This window comes from Dendropsophus ebraccatus, chromosome 7, assembly GCF_027789765.1.
Source record: "Dendropsophus ebraccatus isolate aDenEbr1 chromosome 7, aDenEbr1.pat, whole genome shotgun sequence".
NCBI classification, from domain to species: domain Eukaryota; kingdom Metazoa; phylum Chordata; class Amphibia; order Anura; family Hylidae; genus Dendropsophus; species Dendropsophus ebraccatus.
Genome location: NC_091460.1, coordinates 97,608,908 through 97,625,598, shown reverse-complemented (window position 1 = coordinate 97,625,598; position 16,691 = coordinate 97,608,908). Strand labels below are relative to the sequence as shown.

Here is a 16,691-nt window from a genome sequence, read left to right as displayed (position 1 = left end):
CCAGCCTCTGTGACAGGCTGCCTGTCCGGAAGCTCAACCTGGCCCTGCATTGGGGGGGGACCTGCCCAGCCTGACTCTGCCCCCCACCTGCTCCCCCTGCCGCCCGGCTGCTCCCTCTGCCCCTTAGCTCCTCCCCCTGACCCTCTCCCTCTCCCCCCAGCTGCTCCCCCTGCTTCTCCATCTGCCCCCCATCTGCTCCTCCTGCCTGTGCCGGAAGCTCAAACTGGCCCTGCATTGAGGGGGACCTGCCCAGCATGCATCTGCCCTCCCATCTTCTCCCCCTGCCCACCCATCTTCTCCGGTGCCCCCAAGCTTCTCCCCCTTCCACCCCAAGCTTCTCCCCCTGCCATCCCAAGCCGCCCCCAGCTTCTCTTTCTGCCTCCAAGCTTCTCCCCCTGCCACCCCCAGCTGCTCCCCCTGCCGCTCCCCAGCTTCTCCCCCTGCCACCCCCAGCTGCTTCCATGCCTCCCCAGCTTCTCCCCGGCCCCTCCCACCCCTAGCTGCTCCCCCTCCCCTTGTTGTGCCAGCTTTCCCCCTGTTCCCCAGCTGCCCCCCCTGTCCACCAGCTTCTCCCCGTCCCCATCACCCCAGCTGCTCCCCTGCCCTCCAGCTTCTCCCCCTCCCCCTGCCCCCCAGCTTCTCCCCCTGCCCCCAGCTTTTTTCCCCCGCCACCCCCAGCTGCCTCCCTTCCCCAGTCACCAACAGTTGCCCCTCTGCAGATGTCACCTCAGCTGCCCCATCTTCTCCCCGTGCCACCCCATCGTCTCCCCCTGCCACCCCCAGCTGTTCGCCCTGCCACCCCATCTGCTCCCCCATCTTTTCCCCCTGCCACCCCAGCTGCTCCCCCTACCCTCCCATCTTCTCCCCCTGCTCACCCATCTTCACCCCTGCCACTCCAGATGCTCCCTGTGCCCTCCCATCTTCTCCCCTGCCCACCCATCTTCTCCCCTTGCCCCCAAGCTGCTCCCCCTGCCACACCCAGCTTCTCCCCCTGCCGCACCCAGCTGCTCCCCAACTGTTCCCCCTGCCCCCAGCTTCTCCCCTTGACACCCCTAGCTGCTTCCCTACCTACCCATCTCCCCCCCCCCCCCCCGCGACCCCTAGCTGCTTTCCCCCCCTGTCGCCCCAGCTGTTCCTCCTGCCCCCCAGCTTCTCCCCCTCCCCCTGTCACCCCCAGCTGCCTCCCTTCGCCAGTCATCCCCAGCTGCCCCTCTGTACATGAGTTGTGGTCGGAGAAGTCTTCATGATGGCTGTGCCAGATGGAGAAGAAAGCAAAAAGTGAGCGACGGCAATCGGAGAAGACGTCACCTGTGAGTCATTAGTAACTGCACTGTAATCGCTTCTATAGTGTGCAGAGCCTGTGTACCATTGGGGTCTAAATGTGTCAGTGTATTGTTTGCGGTAGTGTACTAACACAGCCGCGTGGTCACTACAGTACACTAGAGCAAACTTTTAAATTAGAATCAAACTACAACAGCTTTAGGCACTACAACTCCCAGCATTACTTGAGGGCTGTAGACTGTCAGTAAATGCTGGGAGTTGTAGTGCCTGCAACTCTTGTAGTGGGGTCCTAGGTGCATTATACACTGGTTGCTTTGTAGTATATAAGAATACATAGATCTGTGGGGGCTCAGTGCAGGGAAGTGACCCCAGAACATCACTAATAGGGGATAGTACAAAAACATCTACCCCTATTACTGCTGTTCTGGGGTCACTTCCCTACACTGAGCCCCCAAAGATCTATGTATTCTTATATGCCACAAAGCATCCAGTGTGTAGGACTCAACTACAACAGCTGCAGGCACTACAACTCCCAGCATTTACTGACAGTCTAAAGCACTCAGGGCTGATGGTTGTCACCCACAGATTGCAGCCACCAGGAGACTCTGCACACAGTGATTTATTAAAGAGTTGTCCACTCAGAGACTACAACTCCCAGCATACCCTGAGAGCTGTATAAATGGAGGGTATTCTGAGATTTTTAGTTCGACTGAAAATGTTATTCACATGGGATTTGTCACAGATACAGATGATTCCAGGAAAGGAGCAGGTCAGCATGTCGTGTCTCACTGGTTCTATATTGGTGGGCTACAAGGATCATTTCCTCTGGTGGGCCCCAGGTACCCCAGTCCGACACTGGACAGGAGCGGTCCCCAAACTAAGACATCCCTGGCCTCCTTCCTTCCTCCATCACGTCTGTTTGATGAGAAAAGCAGGCATCAAGCAGAGCAGCACCCCAGTACCCAGCACCCAGTACTACTGAGCGGAGCCCCACTGCGCTGACATCCAGGGGGTACCGCTCAGTAGTACTGGGTGCTGAGGTACCAGCCTGCCAGCTGTGCCAGGGTATGCACCATGCATGTAACCTGCCAGTGCCGAGGGAGGGGGGGAGGGGTGCGTCAGCATGCAAAGTGCCTAGGGCAGCATGAACTCTAAATACAGGCCTGCATATAGCTAGAGTTACACCCTGCTGCTAGGTATTCCCCACATGAGGAGACGGTATGGTTGCTGGAGACTGTGCAGGGCGGAGGCTGCTGGAAGGCATTGTTCCAGCATTCAATAAGTGCAGCGCGGAGACTGATAATGATGCTGAGGCAAGGAAGGTGAGTATCTGCCGTTGCTTTAGGGTATTGATGAATGTTTTTTATCACTCTAATCTGCTGCGTACATCCTGCATTCCCTTCCTGTTGTTACCTTTAACACTGAAGGCAGAAGAAGCTGACACAGCCAGGATAAATGTACTATTGGATCAATGACAGGACAGGACACATTTGGTAAAACTTTTTGGGAAAATTACCACTGCAGTATTTGAGCCAGAGCCAAATCCAGAGGTGGATCCAATAGGAAGCAGAAGTATAAGTCCTTCCTTTACATTTTTTCATTCCTTTTGAATCTACTCTTAGGCCATGTTCCAATTCGTCGCTGCATGCTCCATTGTGTGAACTGACAGGTTCTCTGCGGCCGCTACTCAATGAATAGCAGCCGCAAAAAACTGACATGTCAGTTTTTTGCAGCTCTGCTAGCGATCCCGGCCAGCGTGTATATCAAGTGTATACACTCCGGTTGGGATTCCCTCTAACTGCACTGCACATAGGTTGTGTGTTAATCACGGCCGTTGTTGCACTCACGTTGTGTGAACATTTATCTGAAAGATTTTTTAAGTCAAAGCCAGGAACAGACTAGAAACAGAGAAGAAAGACTGAGATTTCTCCTGTTTTAAAATCCATTTCTGGCTTTGGCTTCAAAAATCTGTCAGATAAATCTGTCTGTGTAAACACATCATTAGTCTCAGCTGAAAAATTGCAGTGGTAGTTTAAGAAAAAGTCTGTGTATGTAAGGGCAGCCTAATGCTGGTTAAAAAAAACAGTACAAGGAGCCTAAAACTTTTAATCCAGGGATGGGGAACCTTCTGCCCTCCAGCTGTTGCAAAACTACTATTCCCATCATATCCGGACAGCCAAAACCAAAGCTTTGGCTGTCCAGGCATGATAGGAATTGTAGTTTTGCAACGAATGGAGGGTGAAGGTTCCCCTTCCCTGCTTTAATGAATGCAGCTATGTTGACAGCAACCAGCACAACAAGCAACAGGTTATTCCTGACATGTTTTTCCAGTTTTTATATAGCTTATCAGCATTTTTGTTTAAATACACGCAATCTGTTGGCGCTATACAAACAATTATTATTATTATTATTATTATTATTATTATTATTATTATTATTATTATTATTATTAATTATTAGTATAGCTGCTTTTAGTTTGCTCCATAAATGGAAAATTGGAAATGAAATTATACAATGTTTTGCGTAGGGCAAAGTAAAGCAAGTTAAAGAAATAAAATGTAAAATTGGAATAAGTGTAATTGTACTGACCTTGCAGTTTTATGGTGTAACAAGACCCCCCTCTAAATTATAAGAACAATTTCTGTACAGTCAACTGAGACTGAGTCAAACTCTATGTGCAGATAGATCGTGTAATTGTCTGATCTATTCATATATACTGTAACAACAATGTTTCCACACAGGGAACAGTGTAACAAAAAATGGAAAAAATAAATAAAAGCAATAAGTTTGCACCAATATGATACCAATAAAAATCATGAGCATGGCGTAAAATTGATATGGCTCTGAGAAAGCGAGGATGAACATTGCTTCATTGTGACCTGGACATTTGTGCATCAATTACCTTTGGTCATGAAGAGGTTAAGGATTAAACAACCTGTTTGTAGGATTTTAAATCTTCTATATAGGCTATGAATACCACATACAAAAGAAACTAAACATTTACGAGTGTGACTACTAATTATGTATATTAAGAAACTGTCAAAATGGGTTCAACTTTTTTTTCCCTTGAAAACATTACGTAAGTTGACACTTTATTGTGTTCCTATATTCATAAATGTTAGGTGGCAACACAAGCTGCAATACTCAAACACAAACAAAATCAGAGAAAAGTTACTTAAAAGTAGTGATTATATGTAGAAGTACAATAGAAATCTTTTCACCAACTTTAGGAATATAGGTTCTTGAACGGAAAAAAGAAATTTACTTACTTTGCGTCTGAAAATTAGGTCTAAATTCTACATCTCTTCCATAGGTTTTCAGCACTAATGATGAATTCAGGTAGAAGCCACACATGAAGCCAATGCTAAAAAGAAAAAGTCCTGCCAAAAGATAAAATAATTTCTTTTTGTTCCAAGTCATCTTCAACAGTATCGTGCTTCCTTAACACTTTATGCTTTCTCCTTTCCCGTCAGCTTGTAGACTGGATGAATTACCTGTTTTACAAATAAGGTCCCGCCCCATACCACTGCTGTATTGTACAACTGTAATTGTCTTTACTGACATTCTTAGATAAAGCATTAGATCTCTGAATAGGATATGTTAAATCTCTAGAGTGATCTTTTTTTTTTTTTTGCTAATTTATTTAGCCATCATCCCTAGATACTCAACTTACTAAGATAGTGGTATCACACACTGTAAAGAAGAAAGGGTGCAGCTTGCAAATCTTAAAAGAGAACTTACAGTAGGTTAACCTCAGCAACATCTTAAAGCTAATAAAACAAACGTAGGTAAATAGAAAAGGTAAAAAGTTGTCCAGTCCTCAAAGTAACTCTTAAGGGTCTTTTACATGGACCGATTATCATATGAAAAAAATGTTAAATCACTCGAATTTAAGTGATAATCTTCTGGTGTAAGGATCTTGTCTAAATGCCTATAGATTAAAACAAAAATGCATCACCTGTCTTTAGCTAAACAGGCGATTAAAGGAGAAGTCCAGCCAAAATTTATTTTTTATATGTTATTACTTATGGAAAGTTATACAATTTTCTAATGTACATTAATTATGGGAAATGCTCATATACTGCTATTTCCCTTAATTTAGTGTATCAGGAAGTGTTAGAATTCTCTCAGAACCAGTGACGTCACGCGAATGGTGTAATTCCTATGGAGTGTCCAGCAGGGGGCGCTCTATATATAGAAGTCAATGAGTACCATTGACTTCTATATATATATATATATATATATATATATATATATATAGTGCGCCCCTGCTGGACACTCCATTGGAATTACAATGGATGTGTGTATGTAATGTAATTTTATGTACTGTACTTTGCGATTGAATACATTTATGGAATACTTTGGGGAGCAAGTGTCCTTGCTCCCCAAAGTATCCCATAAATGCATTCAATAAATACATTTGCAGGGCACCGAGCAGGGAGGGAGAGAAGTGCCATCTACCTCCCCCCTCCCTGCTCGGTGCTGGGCACATATACAAAGTACTACTCCCCCATTATCTGCAGATAATGGGGGAGTAGTACCTGTGCTATGTATCGCCGCCCGCGCCGCCGTTTACAGAAGTGCCGCTCTTAATGCCCCCTCCTCCTCCACTCCCCCTCCTCCTCCCGGCTTCAAACACTATGTCGCCGCTGACTCCCGTGTGGCGGGGAGTCAGCGGCACGGGCGGTGGGGAGTCAGCGGCACGGGCAGCGGGGAGTTAGCGGCACGGGCAGCGGTAAGGCAGTGGCACGGGCGGCGGGGAGTCAGGGGCTCGGGTGGCGGGGAGTCAGCAGCTCGGGCGGCGGGGAGTCAGCGGCGCGGGCGGCGGAGAGTCAGTGGCGCCGGCGGCAGGGAGTCAGCGGCACGGGTGGGCGGCAGGGAATCAGCGGCACGGGCGGGCGGCGGGGAGTCAGCGGCACGGGCAGCGGGGAGTCAGCAACACGGGCGGGCGGCGGGGAGTCAGCGGCGACATAGTGTTTTAAGCCGGGAGGAGGAGGGGGCATGAAGAGCGGCACTTCTGCAGATAATGAGGGAGTAGTACTTTGTATATGTGCCAAGCACCGAGCAGGGAGGGGGGAGGTAGATGGCACTTCTCTCCCTCCCTGCTCGGTGCCCTGCAAATGTATTTATTGAATACATTTATGGGATACTTTTGGAAGCAAGGACACTTGCTCCCCAAAGTATTCCATAAATGTATTCAATCGCAAAGTACAGTACATAACATTACATTACATACACACATCCATTGTAATTCCAATGGAGTGTCCAACAGGGGCGCACTATATATAGAAGTCCAGCCCCCTGCTGGACACTCCATAGGAATTACACACCATTCGTCGTGACGTCAATGGTTCTGAGAGAATTCTAACACGTCCTGATACACTAAATTAAGGGAAATAGCAGTATATGAGCATTTCCCATAACTAATGTACATTATAGAAATGTATTTGTGCGTGTAAAAGGACCCTTAGACTATCAATGTGCAACAAATAAATTATTAAATATTTTTAATGCCTAAAACATAAGAGGCAAAAAAGGAATAAACCTAGGATTAAAAGGGTTATCCAGCGAAAGTCTTTTTCTTTCGAATCAACTGGTTTCAGAGAGTTATATAGATTTGTAATTTACTTCTATTTGAAAATCTCAAGTCTTTCCATACTTATCAGCTGCTGTATGTCCAGCAGGAAATGTTTTCTTTTCATTCTGACACAGGGCTCTCTGCTGACATCTCTGGCCGAGACAGGAACAGTCCAGAGCAGGAGAGGTTTTTCTTGCCTGCTAGCTCAGGAAGTGAGTCAGTGTGTCATCAGGCTGGTCAGGCCACTGCTGATAACAACCTAGACAACCAGCTGTCAACACATTAGAGGGCCTAGCAGGGAGCCTGAGCTCAACAAGATAATAAGAACCAATTGAAAAGTTTCTTATCTTTTAACAATTTAATGTATTAAATATAGTTATGGAGATGGGAATACCCCTCAAATTAGACCATTATGTAGTAACTAGAGATGAGCGAACCTGGAGCATGCTCGAGTCGATCCGAACCCGAACTTTCGGCATTTGATTAGCGGTGGCTGCTGAACTTGGATAAAGCCCTAAGGCTATGTGGGAAACATGGATATAGTCATTGGCTGTATCCATGTTTTCCAGACAACCTTAGAGCTTTATCCAAGTTCAGCAGCCCCAGCTAATCAAATACCGAATGTTTGGGTTCGAGTCCATCCCGGTTTGCTCATCTCTAGTAGTAACCCATATTAGATAAACAAAGTACATTCAATACAAGAGTCCCTATGCAGTAGAAAATAGATTATATTTCCATTTTAATGTCCTTATTGCAAAAACTCTTGCTTAGCTAGTCTGAGAGTAATAGGACAGCAATGGAATGGTGAATATTCATAGGTATCTGACAAATACACATTCTTTGGTGTGGAAGATGTGGGTAAAAGCTGATAACAGCACTACTGCAGGTTCAGTGGTCAGCTAGGAGACTGAACCATTGAGTGGAGGTCTCCCATGTCCATCTCCCATGTCTTCTGGTCAACTTAGTTTTGTCCATGGGGTTGGGTTAGCTATGCTTAAAGCACAACTATAAAAAAAATTTCAATTTAGTTTTAGTTAGCTTAGGCAGGTCACCTTGTAATAAAGCCTTAAGCCATCAACTGTTTACATTAGCATTACCAAAGCTGTGGCTCTATATCTTTTACAAAAACTACAATTACCATCATACCTGAAAAGCCTTTTGCTATCTTTGAATGATGGTTCATCACTTTTATTTTCCCAGCTATGAAGCAGCAGAAAGAACAGTATAAATGCATCATTTCTGTCCCCCCTGTTGCTCTAAATCTGTGACAAAATGAAAACTCCCATCATGCTCTGACAGCTAGTGAATTTTGAGGGTATGATGGGAGTTGTAGTTTGACAACGTGTAGGGACAATGGAAATGGCCATATATGTATTTAAAATATATGGGGGAGATTTATCAAAGGGTGTAAAAGTTAGACTGGTGCAAACTACCCACAGCAACCAATCACAGCTCAGCGTTAGGCAGTGCTGAAAGAAAAGCTGAGCTGTGATTGGTTGCTGTGGGCAGTTTGCACCAGTCTAAATTTTACACCCTTTGATAAATCTCCCCCTTTATGTTTAGACATAGAAAAGTCATTGTTACAAGGATGATCACTGCCCCTCAGTGTTAGAATATGTGCTGTGACATATAACTTACACCAAGGTATTAAAAGTTCAGTTACCTGTAGTCGTGTGTATGTTCATCAGGGCGAGGCAGGCGGGGCAGGAGAGGAGGAGGAGGAGGGAGGAGGAGGCCACAACGACTTTCAGATAGCCAGGCAAAAAATTCATTTATTTTTCTGAGCCAAACAACTAACAATATCTCAGCAAGCACACACGCTATCGACACAGTTTATGGCTGTTTTTAAAGGGTAACATGTGAGCTTTTAACTGAGTAATTTAAAGGGAACCTGTCACCCCTGTGCCAGGGTGACAGGCTCCCGACCCCCCTGCTACAGCCCCCTATACTCACCTGATCCCGCCGAGTCCCGCTTCTGGATCCGGTCGGGTCACGGAGATATCAGCCGCTGCAGCCCGGCACGCACGCTGAGAGATGAGTCCAACGCTCATAGAGAATGACAGGAGAGTTCAGCACTCTCAGCCGCAGGGTGCTGCAAAGGGCCCCGGTGTATTGCAGAAGTGGGCCACCAGGCCTCCTAATGAGGTGGGCCTAATAACAGTCACTATGGCTGCTACCATGGTAGTTACACCCCTGCTCACAATCTAAATTCATCTATGTTTTTGTTTTGGGAGGAAACCCACACAAACATGAACCCTTGGTGGGTTTGGACCCCAGTGCTGCAAGGCTACAGTGCTAACCACTGAGCCAGTTAATGATAATGTGTTCTGCCTACTGCAGGCTCCTGGAACATGACACAGGGTTTGTGTATGGTGCTGAATGTTATGCTTAAAAGCCCTGGTTGTAGAACAGTGTTATACATTATTGTTGATAGCTGTCCATCTTCTGTCCCTGCTATAAGGATGGCAACTCATGCTGCACACATAGTAGCCTAAAACACTGCAGAGGAGAGACATTGGGAAATGGAGCATGAGGAATCCAGCTGTACAAGTGCAAGTTCCTGGTGTAGCTATAAGTAGTGTCTGGAGCAGCACCAAATGAAAAACAAACAACCCTTTGGCAAGCACAGCTATGAGTAAGCCCTATGACTTTTAGGATGCCTTCAGCTGTCAGAACGTAATGGGAGCTGTAATTTTAACACAGCTATGAAGAAAATATGGGTGGCAATTCATGCTGCACATACAGTAGCCTAAGGCATCGTAGCATGAGATGCCACCCTTTTTTTCTTCAAAGCTGTGTCAAAATGAAAACAGCCTGTGGAACTACAGGTTGCAGAACTGCAACCTGATCATTAGGAGATGGAGCATGAGGAATCCAGCTATACGTGGCAGGCACAACTTTGAGTCAGCCCTATGACATAGTTTTGTATTATAGTTCCACTAAAGCTATGTGTTAGCTTATTGACATACATATATATATATATATATATATATATATATATATATATATATATATATATATATATTCTGTAGGGCCTTATGGCTCCATTCTATCTTATACAATGTCTAACAAGTCCTCCGAAGCTTAGTCACCTCTATGGCATACTACTTAATATAGATCAACCTAAGCTACTGTTAGCCCAACATCATCTAATTGCTATGGCATACTGTGTGTTACAGAAGCTATTTGACTGCTTTACTGTACACAGAGTCCTGTAGGACCACAGAAACAACCCTGTGTCGTACAATTGCGCCAGGCCACTCTGCTGAGGCTAGTAGTAGGTGGTAGTACTGGGTAGGAACCCGGGTAGCCACTTGCCTGATGTTATGTCACGGTTTTGGCACGAGGGATAGCAGCTAACCAGCGGGGACCTGACCATGCGGAGGCCGACCAATTCTTTGTTGCCCCTAGTCAAGGCACCAATAATTAAACCAATGCCAGGGTTCAGAAACAACAGTAGTTGTATATTTATTGAAACAGTGATAACTAGCAACAATCTCTCCCGATGCAACCGGGAATAAGGCAGACTTGGATAAGGAAGAGTAATGGGTGATGCTGCAATAGGCTGTGATGGTAGCGTTACTTGGAATAAGGAAACTGAATGATGAGAGTAGTAGTACTGGGGTTATGATACTGGGCGGAATGGAGTTGAGACGAATACTTGCTATTGATGATGAGAAAGATGATGAGAGTAGTGAATGAAGACGGCACCCAGATCTTTAGTGGAGATGAGGATCTTGAAGGACTTGAGGATAGAACACAGCCAGGGACACTTCTTGTGGAACTGGAGTAGCAGAACACATGTACCTCTCTCCTGACAGGGGAGAGAGGACACACACATAACCTGTCCCCCTGAAGGTGGAAGACAGGACTGGGGTACAGAGGAAGTCACATGGTATTCCCCAGCCAAAGTTCGACGGCTATTGGAGTTACCATGGCAGCAGGGGCAGTCACGTGACTCACCAAGCCATTGCATCATCACACCATTAGGCACTGAGAAATTAATATGCATGAGAAATAAATGGAATAGCAGACCTGAATACTGAGAGGGGTGACATAATATAACAGTTTGCAGTGGACCATAGCTTTCCAGAACAGAGGCAATAACACATGGACTGATTCAAATATAAAGATACACTTTGAAGGAAATAATAAGGAAAGAAACTCTGTTCTGGGACACTGCAAAATGACCTATATGGCCACAGGATTTGTCAGCCTTATGGCATACATTGTTTAATGGGTCCAGTAAAACTGTGGGCCAGCCTTCTGATACATTCGTATACAAAGTATACTAGGTCCACAGAAACCAAGGGACAGCCCAATGTATACAGTGTCCTATAGGTCCACAGAAATTATGCGTCAGCCTAGTGGTATACTAAATCTGTAGATCTGCAGAAACTAGAGTCAGCCATATGGTTTATATTGTCCTTTAGGTCCCCAAAAACTATAGGTCAGCCCTGTAATATACCAAGTCCTGAAGGTCTACAGAAACCATGGGTCAAACCCTGTGAAATGTAGGGTCCCTCACAGAAAGTATAGGTCAGCCCAGTGGTATACAGTGTATAATTGCACAGAAATCAAGAATTTGCCCTCTGGTATACTGTACAAAGTACTATGGATAGGCCCTATGGTATACAGTGTCCTATAAGTCACAATGGTTGTCATTGTGACCTGACCTGCTGACCCCCCTCATCACTTGTCACTTTTTTACAGTTCTCTTAAAGCAGCTAAGTTCTGGAGAACGAGTGTGAGCAGCTCTCTCCCTATTCATAGAAACATAGAAGATTGTTGGCAGAAAAAGACCACTGGGTCCACTAGTCTGTACTTAGTATTTCCATTCTTAGGGCCCTATTCCACAGGAACAATAATCGGCCCGATTCAGACAATTATCGATCGGTGGAATAGAGAGAACGATCAGCCGATGATCATGTCATCGGCTGATCATTCATTTAGGGCCAGACCTAAAATCATCGTTCCCCCACCGCGCATCGCTACGGTGGAATAGCGGTGCGTGGCAGGCAACCGACGATTTGAGAAGCACAATACATTACCTGCAGGGCTTCTTCTCTGCTCTGTCTTCCTCCCCAGGTCCCGCACGCTCTAGCTTTAGAGTGGCCTGTCAGCTGACGGAGCGCTTAGCCAATCACAGGCCGGGAGCGCCGTGGCCTGTGATTGGCTGAGTGGCCTTTCAACTGACAGGCCATTCTGAAGCTAGAGCGCATGGGACCCGGGGAGGAAGACAGAGGAGGAGAAGCCCTGCAGGCAATGTATGCTGCAAGGGCTGCAAGGACATCGGTAACAATGTCCCTGCACCCCTCGCTCAACAATCATCGGGCCGTGGAATAGGACCAGTAAACGAGCGGCGATCTAGCAGATCGGCGCTCGTTTACATCGTTGATCGGGCCCTGCTCGCCCCGTGGAATAGGACCCTTAGTATCATAGGACAGATATATGTTTTTCCCAGGCATGTTTAAATTCTGTTATAAAATACCAACCACATCTGTTAGAAGTTTGTTCCAAGAATCTACTACTCTACTACTCTACTACATGCTTCTGATCTTTCCATGCTTGCTTCTGATCTTTCCACCAAATAACCTATCACTGTGTCCTCTTGTTCTTGAGCTCAGTTTTTTTTTTACTAAAAACACTTCCCACTTTCCTCCGGACTATACAGATTCAAATCCTTAAGGCCCCCTTCACACATGAGGAAAATCTGTCCGTTTTTCTTATCAGGAATTCCTGTCAGGATTTCTGGACCCATAGGTTTGCATTGAACACTGACAGCCTTCAGGATTTTTCCTGAAGGGTGTATGTTCAGGAAAACAGGTCAGGAAATTATAGAACCTGTCCTATTTTCATTAGGATTTCCTGAACAGGTGCCCCCATAGAAGTCTATAGGATCTCAGGAAACCCTGATGCTTTCGTGATACTTTCCTGATGCGCATCAGGAAATCCTGAAGACACTACTGACTGTTTCCTGAACATAAAAACTGATTACTGTCAGGAAATCCTTAAGGTTTCCAACAGTTTCCTAAAGTCATTTAAGGCCTCCTGAACAGGGTTTCCTGACAGGAAAAACTGATACTGACATGTGAATGGGGCCTAAGTCTTTCCTGATATGGTTTCACACCCTCCACCATTTTTGTGGCCCATCTTTGGACCCATTCTATTTTATCAATATCTTTTTGTAGGTGAGGTCTCCAGAACTGGACACAGTATTCCAGATGTGGTCTAACCAGAGCTCTATACAGCGGGATTACAATCTCCCTCTTCCTACTGTTTATACCCCTAGCTATACAGCACAACATGCAATTTGTTTTTCCCACTGTCTGGTTGCACTGGTGACAGGCTGTTAGAAATCACTACCCCTAAATCCTTCTCTTCTAAAGTCTTTTCCAACACAGTACTGCTGATGTAATACTTAGATAGAATAAGGCTCCTCCCCCAGTGCATTATTTTACATTTCGAAACCTTGAACTTGTTCCAATGCTTTTACCACTTATCTAGCAAAGCTAAATCCTTTTCCATATTACTGATATCTCCAGGAATATTAACCCTGTTGCACACTTTTGTGTCATCAGCAAACTTTACCTAATAAACCTTCTCCTGTGTCACTTATGAACATTTTAAAAAGAATAGAACCCAGAACAGACCCTTGTGGCACACCACTTGTAACCAGTCTATGCTTGGAATATACACAATTAAAGCGTAACTGTCATTTCAGGGCCATTTTTCTGAAAACATTAAATATCAACAGTACAAGCGATTTTAGGAAACTCTGTAATAGGTTTTATGTACTAAAAGAGTTTCCTTCTGTACTGAAAAAGGAATCTCCCAGCCTCCCCCCTCACATCAAATGAAGCAGGATTTCTGTCTCCATTATGTGGCTATGGAGAGGGGGGGGGCTGTTAGGAGTGACTGAGCACGGAGGATTTCTGCACAGCACAACACCCTGCAATCTTCTCTCAGTAAGTTCATAGATAAGCACTGACCTTTCTGACACCTGAATTTAGCGTTTTAGGTGCCCAGACAGTCTACAAACAGCTGACCTACATGTCACCTCTTCCTGCTCCCTCATCTCCCTCAGCCCCTCCCCCCTTTATAGGCTTACAATGGAGAGAGCAGAGCCCGTCTTCACTGGCTTCTCTGTAATGAAGACGTGTTTGCCTGATAATGCACAGATAAAAAGTCAGGGGGGGAGGCTGGGAGATTGCTTCTTGAGTACAGAAGGAGGCTTTTTTGGCTGATAAAACCTATTACAGAGTTTCTTAAAATCGCTTATACTACTGATTTCTGCAATAAAAAAAAATATGACAGTTACGCTTTAAGAACAACCCTCTGATATACTGTATCTCCTTCAGCCAACCACAAATCCACTGAACTATCAAGGGATTAAGTAAAATTTTCTCTAACTTCTTTAATAACTCTTTATGTATCAAAACTGTATCAAAGGTTTTGTTGAAGTCCAGATAGGCAATATCCACGGCACTACCTTCACCCAACACTTTTGTGACATAATCAAAGAAATCTATGAGATTAGTCTGACATGATCGCCCTGCAGTAAAACCATGCTGATTTGGATCCATCAAATTGTTGATTCTTAGGTGATCTATTATCTTCTTTTTTAGAAGAGTTTCCATCATTTTTACTACTACAGATGTTAAGCTAACTGGCCTGTAGTTACTGGGCTCCTCTCTACTCCCCTTCTTGTGGATGGGTATAACATTGGCCTTTCTCCAATCATCAGGAACATCTCCTGTTAGCAGTAAGTGGTTATACAGATCTGTCAGGGGGGCAGCAATCACAGATCAAAGTTCTTTAAGAACCCTGAGGTGGACACCATCTGGACTCTTCGCCTTATTCAACTTTATTCAATTTAGCGCTGATAAAGGTGAATAGCCCAGTGCTGGCAGGAGGAAAGGAGCCCTTTACTATCTGCCTGCCACTTCCTGTGTAATGCAGAGCATTAGGCCCACCTGCATTACACATCATCCAAACCTGGACAAAAAAAGGCCAGAGCATCAGGGGCCAGGATACTGTCCTGCACCTTTAGACTTGTTCTCGGCGGGTCTTGGGGGTTTCTTCAACTTGTCCTCTCCCTTGAGTAGCTTAACACTGCATAGTGTGTGGAAGGGCTGCTTTCAGGAAGGTGTCTAAATCTTTCATGTGTGCCTGCCCTGCTCAACAGCCATGACAACTACTAAAGTGGGTGTATGCTTCCTCTTCTCATGTGACAACCTTATACAGGTGGTGTAATATTCCTTGTGAGTGGTGGAGAAGAAAAACATAGAAGAAAGGAGAACACAGTAATCACTGAACTCAAGGAGATCAGTGAAAAAATTCCAATGAAGTACTCAATCAAGAGTCTCCACTGGTGCCCCCCAAAATTTAAATATGCAAAACAAGAGTCCGTGGAGCCCAACCCAACCTTAACCCTTAGAGGACCGGGCCAATTTCAATTTTTGCGTTTTTCCCTCCTTGTGCTTAAAAGGTCATAGCACTTGCATTTTTTCACGTAGAAACCCACATGAGCCCTTATTTTTTGCGCCACTATTTGTACTTTGCAATGACTGGCTGAATTTTTTCATAAAGTACACTGCGAAACCAGAAATAAATTCAATGTCTGGTGAAATTGAAAAAAACCCTGCATTTCTTTTATTTGGAGGGTTTTCGTTTTAACCCCGTTTGCCCTAGGATAAAACTGACTTGTTATTCCTCAAGTCGTTACGATTACAATGATATGTAACATGTATAATTTACATTGTATCTGATGGCCTGTAAAAAATTCAAACCATTGTTAACAAATATATGTTCCTTAAAATTGCTCAATTTCCAGGCTTATAGTGCTTTTATCCTTTGGTCTATGGGGCTGTGTGAGGTGTCATTTTTTTGCGCCATGATGTGTTCTTTCTATCGGTACCTTGATTGCGCATATGCGACTTTTTGATAGATTTTTATTACAATTTTTCTGGATTTAATGCGACCAAAAATGCGCAATTTTGTAGTTTGGGATTTTTTGGCGCTTACGCCATTTACCATGCGAGATCAGGAATGTGATTAATTAATAGTTTGGGCGATTACGCACGCGGCGATACCAAACATGTTTATTTATTTTTATTTATAACATGGGAAAAGGGGGGTAATGCAAACTTTTATTTTTTTACACTTATACTAGAAGCCCCCTTCTAGTATAAGTACTCTGATCTCTCATACAGATATAGGCACATTGATTGCTTCCGGTTGCTGGAGCCGGAAGCAATCGAGTGCCGAGTCGGGATCAGCGCCATAACGACGCAGACCCTGGACGGGGTAAGATGTGTGGATAGCTCCTCCGGAAAAACGTCCCAGAGGAGCGATCCACCCCATTAGACACCAGGGAACGGCTGTATCAAGTAATCGGATGCAGCTGTCAACTTTCACAGCTGCATGCGATTACTGTATTAGTGGGTACGGCGATCGGACCGTGCCCACTACTAGCGGCACTCGGGACTGCGGCGGTTCAGAGCGCGGCCACTGCGCGGCACCACTCTGAACACATGGAGGCGGCCCTGGAATGGGTACGTCCAGGGTCGCCTTGGGGTTAAAGTGTCACTGTCATTAAACTTTGTAATTGGGTTTGTTAGCCGAAAAATGCATTTTTTAAAAGCTCTCCCCCATCTTCAATGTTCTCTATGGAGAGGTCAGAGATTAGGCACCTAAACAGGACAACAAAGAAGTTAATTTACAGCTACATCACCAGGCTCTCTCCTCTGACATCAGCACTGACCTCTCTGACCTCTGAATAGGGGCACTTAGCGGCTACCTGTGGTGTAATCCTTTGTTCTCTGCTTTC

The 16,691-nt window shown here is 45.2% G+C and overlaps 1 protein-coding gene across 1 annotated transcript in view; it reads right to left on the bottom strand.

Annotated features, from left to right (window-relative positions):
* The window catches only part of LOC138796917 (beta-1,4-galactosyltransferase 1-like), a 226,130-nt gene that overhangs the window by 164,567 nt on the left and 44,872 nt on the right, over positions 1-16,691 (bottom strand). Inside the window, exon 2 of the mRNA XM_069976657.1 lies at positions 4,551-4,661. Within this exon, the coding sequence (XP_069832758.1) occupies positions 4,551-4,635 (85 nt within the window). The 5' untranslated portion in view covers positions 4,636-4,661. The remainder of the gene's footprint in view (positions 1-4,550; positions 4,662-16,691) is intronic.